Here is a 16,443-nt window from a genome sequence, read left to right on the forward strand (position 1 = left end):
AACATATTCAATGTGGCTTGCTTCTATAATGCAAACGGAATAAGATTTAAATGAGGTTCACAGCATTTTCCTGTAACCCATCTAATATTTTCTAACAACATTGCTGACACTGACTTCTCTACTTACCCAGTATCTTCCAAATATATCCTTGCCACAATCCATGCAATTACAAACACAGCTGGAATTCCTATAAAAATAATAAAACACGATTTAATTACACAGTGCAGTGTGCAAGATAAACAAAATCAACTGTATGACTTTAACCACGAATTATGTTTGTTTTGTATTATTTGTAAACAAACTTGCATTTTTAATTATTCTTTTATATACAGTATAATGTTGTGTGTCAGGGGTATATTAAGATATATATCTTAATACTGTAGCTACTCCCCTTTCTCCTCACCACCACTCAGTTCTATCGGAAGTCAGTCTTTACTTTGGTCTTGGAAAAGAAAATTAGACTTGATAGTCCGGTTTCCCAAAATAACCACAGTGAGTGACCAAATTAAAGATGTTGATTTATAAAATGTTTATGAAGAAAAATGTTTTTTTTCACAGCCTATACTTGCTATATACTGTATGTATATTATTTTTTAATTATTTATCATTAATGAATCAATAATGTGAATAATCGAAAATGTCCCTTTAGTTACATGATTCCATATTAGGTGGATTTAAAGAAGTACAGTAGTGAAACATTACTGTAACAGAAAGAATAACACACCACAACTTTCACCTATTGATCTTCTTCAGCAAGTGAAAAGTGAAGTTGGGTGTCCTGAATGATAGAGCATTAAGCTCTGGCAAGCTTGCCACAGGAAAAACTGCTACCGCATACAGTATGTGAATGGCTCCATCCGAATACTGAATATTCTCCCTTTGAGTGATAGGTAAGAACAGACAGAGACGTATGTGGAAGATGCCCAAATATAGTTACAAAATAGCAAGCTAAGAGGTAAATGACAAGTTTAGAAGATTGTATGTCAGTGTATCAAATGTGCCACCATCATAATTCTCATTCTCATCCTTCCGAACTGAAGAAGCTAGAGTGCTGTGAGTAAGCACTACTTTCCTACAGCCTGTAGGGACTGTGGTTTTTTATGACTTGAGGAATATTTATTTGCTTTTTAATACCTGCCTGGAAGGACTCTCTGACAATATTTTTTTTGGTTTAGGAAAAATGATTTTAGAAAGCAGACTGTTCTGTGAAGGGTTTTTTGACAGCTAAAGCAGACTGTTCTGTGAAGGGTTTTTTTTGACAGCTGTGTCTTGAATCACGTCAAATAGATTGGTCGATCTTTGAGGAGATGAGCGAGGTTGGCTTTGAGCTCTATAAGGTCTGGAGCAGTGAACCTGAACTGGAACTTTATTGCCCTATGTAACTGGTAGACTTACTGATACAATGAATTCTTACTTACAGAAAGTCTCTCGATTGTTAAAAAAAAGTGTAAAACACAAAGTGCAGACAGTGCATCAAGACAATATACAACAAACAGTAGATAATGTACAAGTAAACAGTTGGAATGTAAACAATGCAGACATCTAAACAATGACTGCAGATGTGAAATAAATAAAATTATAATGAGGCAGATGGTGTAGGTGTGGTCCGAGGAGCATAGCCAAATGTGTTCGCCAATTACACTGCTTGTGGGTAGAAGCTATTGAAGAATCTAGTGGTAAGTGTCCCTATACTCTTGCATCTCTTTCCTGAGGGCAGTGGGGTGAAGAGCTAATGCCTGGGGTGGTGACTGTCCTCTGTGTTGGCCAGAATTCTACCACGGCAATGGTCCACATAGAGCTGTTTAATCTCGTAGAGACCACAGCCGATGATCTTCTGGGCCACATTCACCATTCTCTGCAGTGCCTTTTTTTCTTGAGAAGAGGTGTTGCCATACCACACGGTGATCCCGTTGGTGAGGACACTCTCAATGGTGCAGCAGTAGAAGTTCAGCATCACAAGTACTGGCATCCCCGATTGCTTGAAGCACCTCAGGAAATAGAGGCACTGCTGAGCCTTCTTCAACATAATGTCAATGTTCACAGTACAGGTTAGGTCATTAGAAATGTGAATACCCAAAAAACTAAAGCTGGTGACTGTTTCCACTTCCATTCCATCAATACTGAGTGGGCTTCGAGTATGCTGCCTGTGTCTCCGAAAAGTATAGTATTAGTTATTTTGTTTTACTCTTGTTCAAGTCAAGGTTATTGCAAAGTCACCATCTCAGCAGCTGTACAACTTACAGTACATCCCAGTAAGTGTACTCGTCATCATCACTGATCAGGCCTACTATAATTGTATCATCTGCAAATTTAATGATGCAGTTGTTGCTGTGTCTTGCTGTGCAGTTCTGAGTGAATAGGGAGTACAACCTTGCAGTCCGTCCCCGGAGCTTTATCACCAGTTGGCTGGGTATGATTAAATTGAATGCTGAACTGTAGTCCACAAACAGCATTCTCACATATGAGATCTTAGTGTCCAGGTCGTATGTAGAGCTAGGGAGACAGCATCATCTACTGATTTGTTGTTCTGGTAGGTAAACTGCAAGGGGTCCAGGGACTCTCTGATGGAGGAGTTGATGTGTGACAACACCAGCTTCTCCAGGCATTTCATCACCACAGATGTTAATGCTACTGGACGGTAATAAGGCACGTCACTTTTGCCTTAGTGGGGAGTGGAACAATGGTGCTTTTTAAGCAGGTGGGGACAATGGACTATGACAGGGAGGAGGTAAAGATGCCCGTAAATACTGTGGTCAGCTGGACTGCACATATTCTGAGGACGTGGGGTGGTATCCTATCAAGCCCTGCAGCCTTATGGATTTTCACCCTACTCAGAGTTTTCTGCACGTCCTGCTCTGAGAGTTTCAGAGCAAACTTTCCCTATACACCTGGGGTCTTCTCAATAGTCTGTGTTCAGAGCATCAAAGCGGGCATAAAAATGGTTCAGCTTATCAGGCAGTGATGTATTGTTCATGTCAATCTCCTGGCTGCAGCACTTGTAGCCTGTGATTGACTGTAATCCCTGCCACAGCCTCCGGGTGTCGACCCTTTGCATTTCAAGCCACACTCTGTAGCTCCATTTAGTATGTTTTATGTCTTTCTAATACCATGATTAGCAGTACAGCTGAATCCCCTGATTTGAATGCGGCGGATCTACCTTTTATTTCATTGCGAATTTCGTTGTTGAACCATGGCTTCTGATTGGGAAATGTCCAAATTTTCTTTTCTGGTACACAATTGTCGGTGCGGTATTTAATATGGCTGGTGACCCATCTGTATACTCATTTAAATCTTTGTCGGGAGCTCTGAATGCGTCCCAGTCTGTACAATCAAAGCAGTCTATTAACCTGCTTTCCCCCTCCTCAGACCAACAGCGCACTGACCCATTCGCAATGGGGGAGGTCTTCAGTCTCTGTTAGTAGTCCGGAAGCAAAAGGAAAGCTACGTATGTGGTCCGACTTGCCGAAAAGGACTTGCTCCTTATATTGTTTTGTAGCAGTGGTTCAGAATATTGCCTTCTCTTTTCGGTAGTGATGTCCTGAATGCATTTTTGCAGTACTTTCCTCAGATTGCAGTGATTGATGTCCCCAACTAGAATTGAGATAGCTTCTGGGTAGGAGTTTTCATGCTTGCTGATAATGCCATGGAGTTCGCTGTGAGCTGCTTCCACGCTGGCTTGAGGTTGAACGTAAATGGCCATGATAATGGTGGGGGAAAACTCCCTCTGCAAATAAAAGGGTCGACATTTTATGGTCAGGTGTTCTAGATTCTGTGAGCAGGATTTAGAAATTACCTCCACGTCCGTGCACCATTTGCTGTTGACCAGGAAGCAAACGCCTCCTCCTTTGTGTTTGCCGGTTGCTTGGTGGTTTTTGTCCATATGGTAAACGGTGAACCCCTTTGGCTGGATGGCGGTGTCCGGGACGCATGCATTCAGCCAGGTTTCAGTGAAGGCGTACACTCTGCATTCCCTCAGGTCCCTTTCCATGTTGATCCGACAGTGTACCTCGTCAATCTTATTATCCAGTGACTGAACATAAGCTAACAAAATAGACTAAATGGCAGCAGTGGTCTCTGCGGATGCCTCCGTAGATGTGCTAATACGCCACCTCGTCTCCCCAGGCGTCTGCCCACCTGCTGTTGTTGCATCTCTGTCCGGTCCGGCAGATGGGGTCCGGTATGTGAAAACAGTTGTCTGATGACCCTAAGGAGTCTGTCCTCAGTTTTAAAAGTGTTTGTCTGGTATAAGTAATGACAGCCATTGAGCGTCCAAGACAAAACAAGAGCATTTACGTATAAATAAACATTAAAACAGTCACACAGCAAGGGCTTTCTACTGTTGCCATCTTGCTGGCGCCGGAAACCAATTGTTTTTTTATTTTTTTTCCGTCGAGTGCTGGAAATAAATATTCTGTCTCTGTAAATAATTTTAAGATAATTGTTTGTGTCTCTTGTATGTAGTTTTTAATTATTGTAAATAAATGGATGCTTGTGTCTTCAGATTCTTTACCTGACTATTGTTCACTTGACTATAAAGAAGAGTCCTAGTATTGTTTATAAATTTACTTGCTATGGATTTTGGTGTTCAAACCTGTTTTCTTACCTTAATTCCAACTCATTTACAGTATTTTATTAATTCACGCTCTTTCTGCCGTACAATATATATCAGATTTTTTTACCGTTTTTAAACATCCATTTCAGATCAGATAATCCAGTGGTTAAGGAGAGCCTTGTGACAAGGAGGTTCCTTGTCCAAGTCCTGGTTTTGCCAGTAACACTCCCAGGGCTTATTATGTTGCTTGTTGCATCTCATATTTCCACTCCAAGATGGACCCTGTTGTCATTTTAAATACATAGGCCACTGCATACAGTAGGATGTTGCTGTAAATATTAAATACTGTGCGTATGTAATAATAATGGGCAGCTGTTTCTCTTCTTTATTAGTTTTTTTTATTTTTAATTTACTGTCATCCAGAAAAGAGTTGTTTCTCAACTGAGGCTTGAAAGGTTAGGCGTCAGAGTTTCCATTCAAGGCGGCAAGACATTTTTTTATAAAAAGGAAGATCTGAAAGCATATCTTTTGAAATTGCTTTAACATATCATTTATTAGCTTGAGTTCATCATAGTTAAGATCTCTACTATCTTGGTTTTAGGCATGTGCAGCAAACTGTGCACAACACATACTGTATAAGGGAGTCACAAGAACAGGAAACCACCGATTAGGGTTACATCTTAAACTACAGAGATTCAGGTCAGCAACAGGATTTAGGCAGACCACAAATGAAGGCTGAAGTAAATGCACATTCAAATGAAATGCTTTACTTTGGTGATTCTATATCCTTTTGCATCCACAGGTTCAGAGCTAATCAGCTTGTACCATTTCCTGTCCAGGAAATTGCTCAGCGTGCTTTTAAAGGTTGCACATTAAAAAGAGACTTGATACAAAAGACAAGAAAATGTTAGGTGAATGATGAAGAAATGTATCAAGAAGCAGATATGATTTTAAGTGGATCCAAATAGATTAACCTAAAATATGCAAACTGTCCTACTTTGTTTGTTGGCACAATAATCTTTAAAATTCAGCAGAAAATCTGAATTTGAACCCAAAAAGTATGGGTTATGTGAAAGTGAAGGGATAAAAAAGTTAATTATATGTAAAGTACTAGTTTCTTTTTCATGTACTGTATATAACTCACTTATACATCCTTCCAGGTTTAATGCATATGAATATGATTTTCCACAAAACAGAAATTGTACATTGCACTACTGATCAATGGGCCTGGTAACTGGACCTCCTTCTGTATGTGCAGTATGGTGGCTGGGTGTGGTCAGCCATGTTTCACAATGGAGGTGAGGTTTTGTAACACTTTAAGGCACAGAGATACTTTAGAGGAGAGAGACCTTGTCCTCACTTCTTACCTCTTGCTAACAGAACAGAGGGAAAAGACAGCAAGTAATATAAAACAGTAAGGCGTTTTTAACTCTTTGCTCTGCCAGGACTCTGGGCAGACCAAGACATTCAGAGAGTTTGAGGTCTTCAGGCATGCTGAAGCTACAGAAGAAAAAACCGAGGAGGTCTATATTTCCCATTAGTAGCCAACAAATGAGACAGGAATTCCAAATAATTTGGGTGGAGAAACAATTAATTCCAGTAAAGACTACTGTATATTCATTTCACTAATTGAAATTTAAGCAATTACACCTATGCATAACTAAGAATAGGATTAAATCAAGCCCCCACCCTAACTGTAATTCCCACCAAAATGTGAACATAATTTTAAAAGCTTTCAACTAATCTTAGTATTAAATGGTTTAGTCTGTTTGAATGAGGGGAACTACATCCTGGTCAAGATGATGAGAACATGTTCAACATCTGTATTTATACTTCAGTCAATGTGGCAAATAGACAGCCCTTCAGCTGGAACTCCAAAAATAGTAACCTAAGAGCTGCTTAGATATCTGTAAAGGAGCAACGATTGATTAGACAGGTTGAGAACAGCCTGAATGGATTTCTATTTTTGACAGTACGTGGTAACAACAAACCAAAAGCAGGAAATCAATGGTTGAATGCAGAAAACAGTTAAAATGCCTAATTAACAAAAGATGTAATACATGCAAGTAATCAAGAGCTTTACCAGTATGAAAAACAGAAAATGGAAATAAGAGTTCCACTGAATAGGAATTGATAGGAAATTAATACTATGAATAGGAGACTGTATGATAACTGCCATACTTTTATACTTTTTACTTCAATTACAGTACTTTTTTATTCAAAACGTTGTTTTTGTTTCCTCTAGTTTTGATCACACATATTAGTTCTATGTACATTTTACTTCTCTTTTTGTAGCAAAGAGCTTTTTATTCTCATATACTGTAGATAGCAGGGAGTGTAAATCTAAGATTCAGTGACACTGGCAACATGTTACACTTCTCTTTATTTCCTCAGTTTTGTTTTTACCATTTTACATGATATATCACACTGAAACATTGGACTTCACACCTCATATTATGAACAATAAAGTGAAAATCACTACTTACCCCAGCCAATGAGGAGATAAACTTTAAAGTGTCTGTTTTCTGAGAAAATTGCCACTAGCAGAGTATGAAGATATAGGCCTTCCACCAATAGCCAGAAATAGTTTGCCATAGCGCAGTACTGGAAAATAACCAAACTCGCCTTGCAGCCAATCTGAAATTATATTTTAAAATATAATTAGCATTAAGCAAAAACACTTAATGATACATTAGTATCATTTATCATTATAGTATTATTATACTGAAGATACATGAATTCCGACTTCAGAAGATAATGCAGTGCATCTTTTTCATTATTGCATCATATTGTTTCATTCTGTCACCCCTTTACAAAGGTGAAAGGGAAGCTGGACATGAGTCTTACTGGTACAGGCTGCTTGGTAGATAATGGAACATACAGTATCTACCACTCTTTGTACACTTGTATCAGAAATATTGTAAATGTTGCAGTAACTCTTTTTTTCTTCCTATGAATCCTTCTTACTGATGGGGAGCACACTTTAGGATTGTTCAAGTGTATCACAACTCAGCATGACCATTTTGATTTGTTGCATGTCTAACCTACGTTTACCAAAAAAAAACATTTAAAAATGTTAAAAAGTTAAGATATCAACTATTTACTTTTGCTGAGGAGTTTCACGAACCGCCCATGCAATTAAACTATAGTAGTTAGCAAAAAGAAGCATCTTTTCAAAAATGGTGAACCATTTGGGACTTTAAGGAACTTTAATGATTGATATCTTATATGACAAGGCAGATAAAATGGAGAAGCACATCCTGAAATACAACAGGAAATGAATCCTCACCAGCGAAAGATCCTCTGTACACTGTGTAAGACTGGAAGATGAATATAGAATCTCATCCTTGACAAAGACAGAGACTGTTTTCACAATGAAAGAGAAGAACAGGTTCAAGTGGATGTAATTTCGGGTACAGTGAAGTTTCCTGTGAATAAAAAATAAATAGTGTAATTTCACTTTAAGTTACTTTGCTTTCTTTCCTTTAACCATAAACCCACCACTGAAAAAAAATGCATTTATTTGTTCTGGAAGGGAAATGAAACAATCCTCTCTCCAGCAAAAAAGTGACATTAAATACCGTGACTACTCCGTCGCTAGTAAGTGAATCAAATGTCTGATGTCCCTGAGCCTGTTTAGGGCTGCATTAGAAAAAATTGAATGTGGCAAGGTACACCAATATGTTTAGACAAGTGAAATAAATTCCCAATTTTTTCAGCAACCTCTTTTCTTAAAGTGTATGCTGTATTTGTCATGTTTGCTTCTAAAGGTACACTGCGGAGAGAACTACTACAGTAACCGGCAAAGCCTCTAAAAACCCGACAGTCAACCAGTTATTCCACTTGTGCTAAATTTACAAGCATGCCTGTCTCATCAATAACAGACTATTTAAAGAAGAACTGCAGTCCCAACTCCGAGACTGGTTATTAAATCTCAGTGACAAAATAAATTAACTGATCATACAGAAAAAATGGACACATTTAGAATCGTGACCTTTGTGAAAGTACTGTAAGTCACCATGTTGTCGCAAACTCGCACTCAAGTTCCCACAGACTGTGACATGATGCGGCCCTTCCTGCTCATTAGTTACTGTAAAGACTTATATAATGCAATGTATGAGTGAATAAGTACAGATTGTGCAGCAGACATTTTACAGCAGGATTGTGCAGCAGGAATGTTCCAATGTGATTTGCTACCTAATATTTGTTGGCAGAACTGTTTGGAAATTGAGAGCAATATTTATTTGGTCGTATCTGCTTGCATGTTCTGTCCTGTAGCTGGGTTCCTCACATGACCCACAGACTTGGTTAACTCCAGGATAAGCATGGTGTATTTTGAATTATCCATGATATCCAAACAGCCTTCCCAGTAAAGTCCTAAGTCTTTATACTTCACACTTCGTGGTTTTTTCACATATGATACAAATACATGATACATACAGTATGATACAAATAAAGTTCTGATAATTATTATTTGATAATAAGTGTTTCCACTTACTACACATTGCTACACATTGCTACTACTTTTGTCCTTTAAAAAAAAGTACAACTCAGTTTTTGGCATTCCTCTCAAATCTATGATAGTTAAACTGGCCAGTCTTCTCTACTGTATTGTATGAATAAGTAGTTGGAAGGATCTGCTAATATGTTCTTCTTTTATTTATGAGATAGTTGCCATGCATTTCATTTAAACATAATACATAATAAGCCAAAATGTCCATATATAATGCTGAGACGCTATTCAAGAAACAAAGAATGAAACATTGCTGAATACTTCACATCTATTTAAGATGAATGTTTAGAGACTGTGACTATACTTGGAAAATTCCCCTAACACTCTACATTGTTTACACACTTCGTAGAAAAGTATCAGTCATGACTCTTGACTGGTCTTTCTTTATCCTACTTAAATCTGGTGCACATACAGAGTGCAAAGTACTGTACAAAGAAATATTTCACATAAAAATCTAAAATGATAATAAATTATTAGTCATCCTCATTCTTGAAATACTGTTCTTGAATATCATTCGAGCCCTTAAAGAATAAATCTTATTTTCTAAAAGATAATGGAAGTAAGCATAATACATGTTCTGCCACTGTAAGTTTACTACTGCATAGATATAGCATATGCTATATGAACCTGGATATAAACTGCAGTCATGGGTACAGTATGTCTCAGAGCTTCAAACCCACTAAACAAAAATGTTATTTTCCCGATTGAAGTGAAATCTGTGACCTTTTCAAAAACCCCAAGCAATGCTGACACTGAACAAAATCATACCTATATGAGTCTTATTATACAGTATGTGGTGAAACTTATATCAGTATTGTGGAAGCCTAAAAGGATATTTTCCATCCTTAATATTTTTTCCACCAATTGCAAAGTTAGTGCTGTGGCACATTGCTTAATCTAAATGGTCCTTGGTCTTCAGGCAGATTTTCTTTGTTTAAAGTAGTCATTGTCTGATAATCAATCTCACCAACTCAGACTAGCTAAAGCCATTCAGCTTTCTGGTGAGCAGACAACTAGATTAGCATTTGATGGAAAAGTCCCTAGGGTTAGATAAACACCAGCGCTTAGAAAAATCAACAGTAGGAATACAAACTGCCATTCAATCATGACTTTTTTTCCTCTCTTTTAGTGCCTTTGTGTCAAAATGACATCATATTCATTAATTTAATTTACATGCTTTAAATGTTATACACACAATGCAGTCTCCCATTTGATTAGTCTAACGTAGTGGGTAGTTCTCTGAACTCATATCTGTTGGTTTGTGGGTTGAAGCCCTTGCTGCAGACCCTGCTGTTGCCCCCTTGAGTGAGGTACTTCACTCGGCTGTATTAATGGGATCCTACATTGCTGGGGTAGTCTTATGATTGACTAGTGGTCTACCCAGGAGCAGAGGCATATACTCTCTGATTGATTCATTCCGAGAAACCAGGATAAGTTCTGGTACTGATGGGCTATTGTGTTTGGCTTGAATGAAACTACCTAACTAAAAATCAGTCTAAGGTCCTATGAAAAACAATGTTACACTGAAAGCACATGTTCTTTCCAAATAATACAGTGGCAATTATGTATATTTTCAACATGTTTGTTTACCTTTGTTATAAATGTGTTAATAAACCCGTAAGCACTGTAAAAAACATTATTGTTGTAGAACTTTATTGTCCATACATATGGGTGGAAATTATTCTATGGCATCACCATAAAAAGCAACAAAAACAAATAACACTCAACATTAAATTCATTCAATCAAATTAACTCAAGTAAAAAATAATACAGTAGTTCTAGCCATTCAACAATACATACTGTATAATCATCTCGCTCAGCCCATATTACATTATCGTTACACTAATCTGATAGCTGACAGGAAACTTCTTAGATCTGTGTTTTACAGACCAATTGCACAGGGAACAAAATATTTCTCGTAGTCATTTTTCTTGGGTATAGGCATTCTAAAAAGTCACCCTGAAGGTACTGTAGCAATTGAAACTGGGAATGAAGATGGTAGGAGGGGTTATCAATGATAAGCTGAGCTTTCCTTTGAACTGCAATATACTGTAATAAGATCTTTAAGCTGTTTCTCTGGTTGACCACTTATTATTATTATTTTACTAGCAATATTAACTAACAATTCTGGCCAATTTCCCCTTTATTTTTTATACTTAGGATACCGCACAGTAAAAACTAAAAACCAAAACCAAAGGAAATGTTTCCACCAACATTCTACAATGCCTCTCTAAATCATTTTAAATCAACCGAACCCTTTCAGCTTCTTGATGAAAAATAGATGCTGGCTGGCCTTCGTAAAATGCAATTGGTATTTTCTACAAAGTTTAAATGTTCATCTACTACTATTCCTACATATTTGAAACGGTGAGCAACCTCAATGGTGGTTAATAATAGACAGAGGTAAAAAATCGAACTTTTCACTAGTAGCCAGATTTTTTCATTTTATCAACATTAGCATGAAGCTTGCTTCCAGTTTGCTTATCTGTTCAAAATAATTCTTTACCCCTTCTCTATCACCCAGTAAACAATCTCACTAGGGCCATATAAAATGCATAATTTAACATCATTAACATTATTTTCACCTATCTGCACCCATGAAACTAAAAAGGAACGCTTGAAGAGCAGAACAGAGATTCCTAAGGATTAACTGTCAGTACTTTTGAAGAAAAAAAAGAGAATCCTCACCTGAAAAGACAGAGAATTGCACTCCCTGTGGTCAGTGCTATGAAAGAGGCGCTGTATCCTAGAGTGTACAAAGTTTTCACCACCAGGTAAAAAATCAACTGCAAAAGAGAAACATTGGTGTAAGAAGATTAAGTTAAAAAGGAACAACTTTTTAAATTAGCAAGTAACTTTCTTTAAATATTACTTGAAAACAATTGACCTTAAGTTAGTAAAATATTCATGACAGACTGCTTAAATGTTATATACTGTGTACACAAGGGTTTGAAGAACATGTACAGAACATGATGTACGTCTGTGCTGTAAATGTTTGTTTTACAAGCACAAAAAAGTGCTGCTAGTTCAGCCAGATCTAACTAGCCATGTCCTCAGAGAGGCATTGCCAGCGCGCCGCAGCGGGAATCTCTCTCTCCTTCTCCCAAACCTCCAGCTGCACCAGGACTGCCTGGCTCTGAGCCAGGGGACGCCAATTGGACACAGCAACAGCCTGTGGAGATCTGAATCCACATAGGGGTGTAACCCCTGCGTCCTGGCCAAATTTCCCATTGGCCCTTACCAATCATGGCCTCCTAATAATCCCCCTTTATGAATTGGCTTCATTCCTCTGCTCTCCTCCCCACTGATAGCTGGTGCGTGGGGAGCGTTCTAGTGCACTATGGCTGCCGTCGCATCATCCAGGTGGATGCTGCACATTGGTGGAGGGGAGTCCCCATTACCTGTAAAGCGCTTTGAGTGGAGTGTCCAGAAAAGCGCTATATAAGTGTAAGCAATTATTAAATTATAATTTTTACATTGGATGAGTATTCAACATTCTACTGTACACTGCAGCTCGAGAATTCAATTGTTACCTCAACCCTAGTTGATGTCAATTTACAGTAATTCATATGAGTGATGTACTATCTTTTGAGTATCTAGTGTAAAAGCTCATTAACGAAACGGTATAAATGAATGTACAGTATGTATCTCTTGGTATTTGTAATATATACACATTTGAATATATACAGTGCCTTGCGAAAGTATTCGGCCCCCTTGAACTTTTCAACCTTTTGCCACATTTCAGGCTTCAAACATAAAGATATAATTTTTTTATTTTATGTGAAGAATCACCAACAAGTGGGACACAATTGTGAAGTGGAACGAAATCTATTGGATTTTTGAAACTTTTTTAACTAATAAAAAAATGAAAAGTGGGGCGTGCAAAATTATTCGGCCCCTTTACTTTCAGTGCAGCAAACTCACTCCAGAAGTTCAGCGAGGATCTCTGAATGATCCAATGTTGTCCTAAATGACTGATGGTGATAAATAGAATCCACCTGTGTGTAATCAAGTCTCTGTATAAATGCACCTGCTCTGTGATAGTCTCAAGGTTCTGTTGAAAGCGCAGAGAGCATCATGAAGACCAAGGAACACACCAGGCAGGTCCGTAATACTGTTGTGGAGAAGTTTAAAGCCGGATTTGGATACAAAAAGATTTCCCAAGCTTCAAACATCCCAAGGAGCACTGTGCAAGCGATCATCTTGAAATGGAAGGAGTATCAGACCACTGCAAATCTACCAAGACCTGGCCGTCCCTCTAAACTTTCAGCTCAGACAAGGAGAAGACTGATCAGAGATGCAGCCAAGAGGCCCATGATCACTCTGGATGAACTGCAGAGAACTACAGCTGAGGTGGGAGAGTCTGTCCATAGGACAACAATCAGTCTTACACTGCACAAATCTGGCCTTTATGGAAGAGTGGCAAGAAGAAAGCCATTTCTCAAAGATATCCATAAAAAGTCTCGTCTAAAGTTTGCCACAAGCCACCTGGGAGACACCCCAAACATGTGGAAGAAGGTGCTCTGGTCAGATGAAACCAAAATCGAACTTTTTGGCCACAATGCAAAATGATATGTTTGGCGTAAAAGCGACACAGCTCATCACCCTCAACACACCATCCCCACTGTCAAACATGGTGGTGGCAGCATCATGGTTTGGGCCTGCTTTTCTTCAGCAGGGACAGGGAAGATGGTTAAAATTGAGGGGAAGATGGATGCAGCCAAATACAGGACCATTCTGGATGAAAACCTGTTGGAGTCTGCAAAAGACCTGAAACTGGGACGGAGATTTATCTTCCAACAAGACAATGATCCCAAACATACAGCAAAATCTACAAAGGAATGGTTCACAAATAAACGTATCCAGGTGTTTGAATGGCCAAGTCAAAGTCCAGACCTGAATCCAATCGAGAATCTGTGGAAAGAGCTGAAAACTGCTGTTCACAAACGCTCTCCATCCAACCTCACTGAGCTCGAGCTGTTTTGCAAGGAAGAATGGGCAAGAATTTCAGTCTCTCGATGTGCAAAACTGATAGAGACATACCCCAAGCGACTTGCAGCTGTAATCGCAGCAAAAGGTGGCTCTACAAAGTATTAACGCAAGGGGGCCGAATAATTTTGCACGCCCCACTTTTCATTTTTTTATTAGTTAAAAAAGTTTCAAAAATCCAATAGATTTCGTTCCACTTCACAATTGTGTCCCACTTGTTGGTGATTCTTCACATAAAATAAAAAATTTATATCTTTATGTTTGAAGCCTGAAATGTGGCAAAAGGTTGAAAAGTTCAAGGGGGCCGAATACTTTCGCAAGGCACTGTACCTTTTGTATTCTACTAACCCTAACTATAAGATCTGTTATGTTTATATGCACATTTTATGTACTGTATTAATAAATGTATTCTCGTGTATTAGTATCCAAGTGTGTGCATTGTTGAGTTTTTCTGCAAGGTCAATTTTCTAAAAGCCATCGAAGAATTATTTTGTGATTTACTGCTACAATTAACAATTGTCCCAGTAAATGCACAAAACCCTAACACCTACCCTATATATAACCCCCCCATTTTCATGTTCACTTTACTATACAATTTTCACTGATATGTTTAGTGAAAGTAAAATAATGGTTAAATTATAATGTGGTTGTCAGTAATGGCTTGGGATCTGGGGAAAATGTATTCTTACAGGGAGGCAATTGAAGTTGTGTTGTGAAGTTAGACAAAGTAACTGAATATAGTTTACCACACAGCAAAGAGAGCAGAACTGATTCCTATAAAAAAGCAGTCACACAGTGGCTTTTGATGAAAATAATGTAACATAATTCAAAATGTTTTTTTATTAAGTTTATATCCAGATGACATACAGAAGGACTTTAAGGATGTGGACATATAATACATTTTGAGTGCTAAGCTTCTCTGACAAAGGAAAACTAAAAAATGTTTTATAAACCATTCATTTAGGATTACTAAGCAAAGATGTGTTATATTGATGGAAATAACATGTTTTACTACTGTCTTTGCAAATTTTTAATGTCCAGCAACAGTGGCAAGTAAAATTATTTGGTTGACCTCATTATATCTTCTGTTGTTTTGTTACTTGTCAAATTTCAGAGGTTGCATATCCAATCCAACATTTTCATTTTTAGTTGGCCTTTTGTGCTCAAATCCTTCTTCATCATAGCAAGCCAGGGATGGATGAACTGAAAAGTCACAATTTTCGGAAAGAAATTATGAAACTTTAATTATGAAATTCTATGGCTTGTTATATCACAACTGGTTACTTCTGGTCCCTGAGGATGGCCTTTGAACAAACTACTGTATCTACTTAACTGATTAAAAAACAACATAAAATACAGTACCAAGCCTTTAAAATGATGACTAAGGGCATCTTTTTAAAGGGCTGTAGGAGTATATTACAAGCTACCTAGCCTTGTCGTTAAAAATGATACCCTGGCTTTTTTCAAGAAATGGCTAGATGGGATCTTCAGATTAATTATCTACTAATGACCAAAAGAGCTAAGTGCCAAATAGCCTCCTCTCATTTCTAACATTTATCATGTGCTTATGACAAATAAAGCCTTGGTTTTGGCTCTACAAGTCTAGGGCGGTTGATCTTATTTACAGTATGAGCATTGCAAAAAAAATGAAATATTTTATAAAAGTTGTGGAAAAACCCCAATTTTATATTGAAGGCATTATGCATTCAGTTTCTGAACAAAACATAGTTGTTTTTTTTCATATTTGCATACTTTGGCCTCTACTATGGAGTGAAGTAGTATACTCCAGTATGGAGTCTGTATATTTAGTCTGTGACTTTTTTCTGATTGGGAAATCTAAACTAAGCAGTTAAGCATTGTGAGACAATGAGAGACATAGCACCATAAGAAGAAAACAAATTAGTATTTTTAAATCTTATTTGACAAAAAGGGATTTTGGCCCATCTGCCACTGTTTTTTTAACTGTTTTACCTGAACAGTAAAGGCAATTGGACAGTGTAGAAGACTTTTCATCAATTTGCCAAAGGAGCCCTGCAAAACATCGAAATATACTTGAATTTGTCTTGGAACTAATGCGAGCAATAGGCTGCACTGATTAATATTTGCCATTGCACTTGTTTTCAGTGACATTTTGGCCAAACATAAGATGAAAAAAAAACTACATATGGTGAGCAGCAAGTTGAAAGGAGAAAGTTTATGTATAATCTGTTCTTTTCTCATGCAGTAGAAGTAAAAATAGTACTATAAACAAATTATTAAAGGAGAAGCTATGGTATGATATTCAATCTTTTCAAGAGAAATGTACTAGCTAATCATAGATCTCAGGACAGAATGTGATAACTGGGTTCAAAAATGACTTTATTCTACATAAAACAATCGGAGCTTATTT

At 37.7% G+C, this 16,443-nt stretch overlaps 1 protein-coding gene across 2 annotated transcripts in view; it reads right to left on the minus strand.

Moving 5' to 3' along the window:
- vipr2 (vasoactive intestinal peptide receptor 2) overlaps positions 1–16,443 on the minus strand; it is a 70,622-nt gene that overhangs the window by 19,508 nt on the left and 34,671 nt on the right. For both annotated transcript variants that reach the window (XM_006634507.3, XM_069190992.1), the window contains exons 5-8: positions 11,754–11,851; positions 7,842–7,980; positions 7,039–7,189; positions 127–187 (exon numbers count right to left, since the gene is read on the minus strand). In XM_006634507.3, coding sequence (XP_006634570.2) covers positions 127–187; positions 7,039–7,189; positions 7,842–7,980; positions 11,754–11,851 — 449 coding nt within the window. The remainder of the gene's footprint in view (positions 1–126; positions 188–7,038; positions 7,190–7,841; positions 7,981–11,753; positions 11,852–16,443) is intronic.

The sequence above is a fragment of the Lepisosteus oculatus genome, chromosome 6 (genome assembly GCF_040954835.1).
Source record: "Lepisosteus oculatus isolate fLepOcu1 chromosome 6, fLepOcu1.hap2, whole genome shotgun sequence".
In the NCBI taxonomy this organism is placed as follows: Eukaryota; Metazoa; Chordata; class Actinopteri; order Semionotiformes; family Lepisosteidae; genus Lepisosteus; species Lepisosteus oculatus.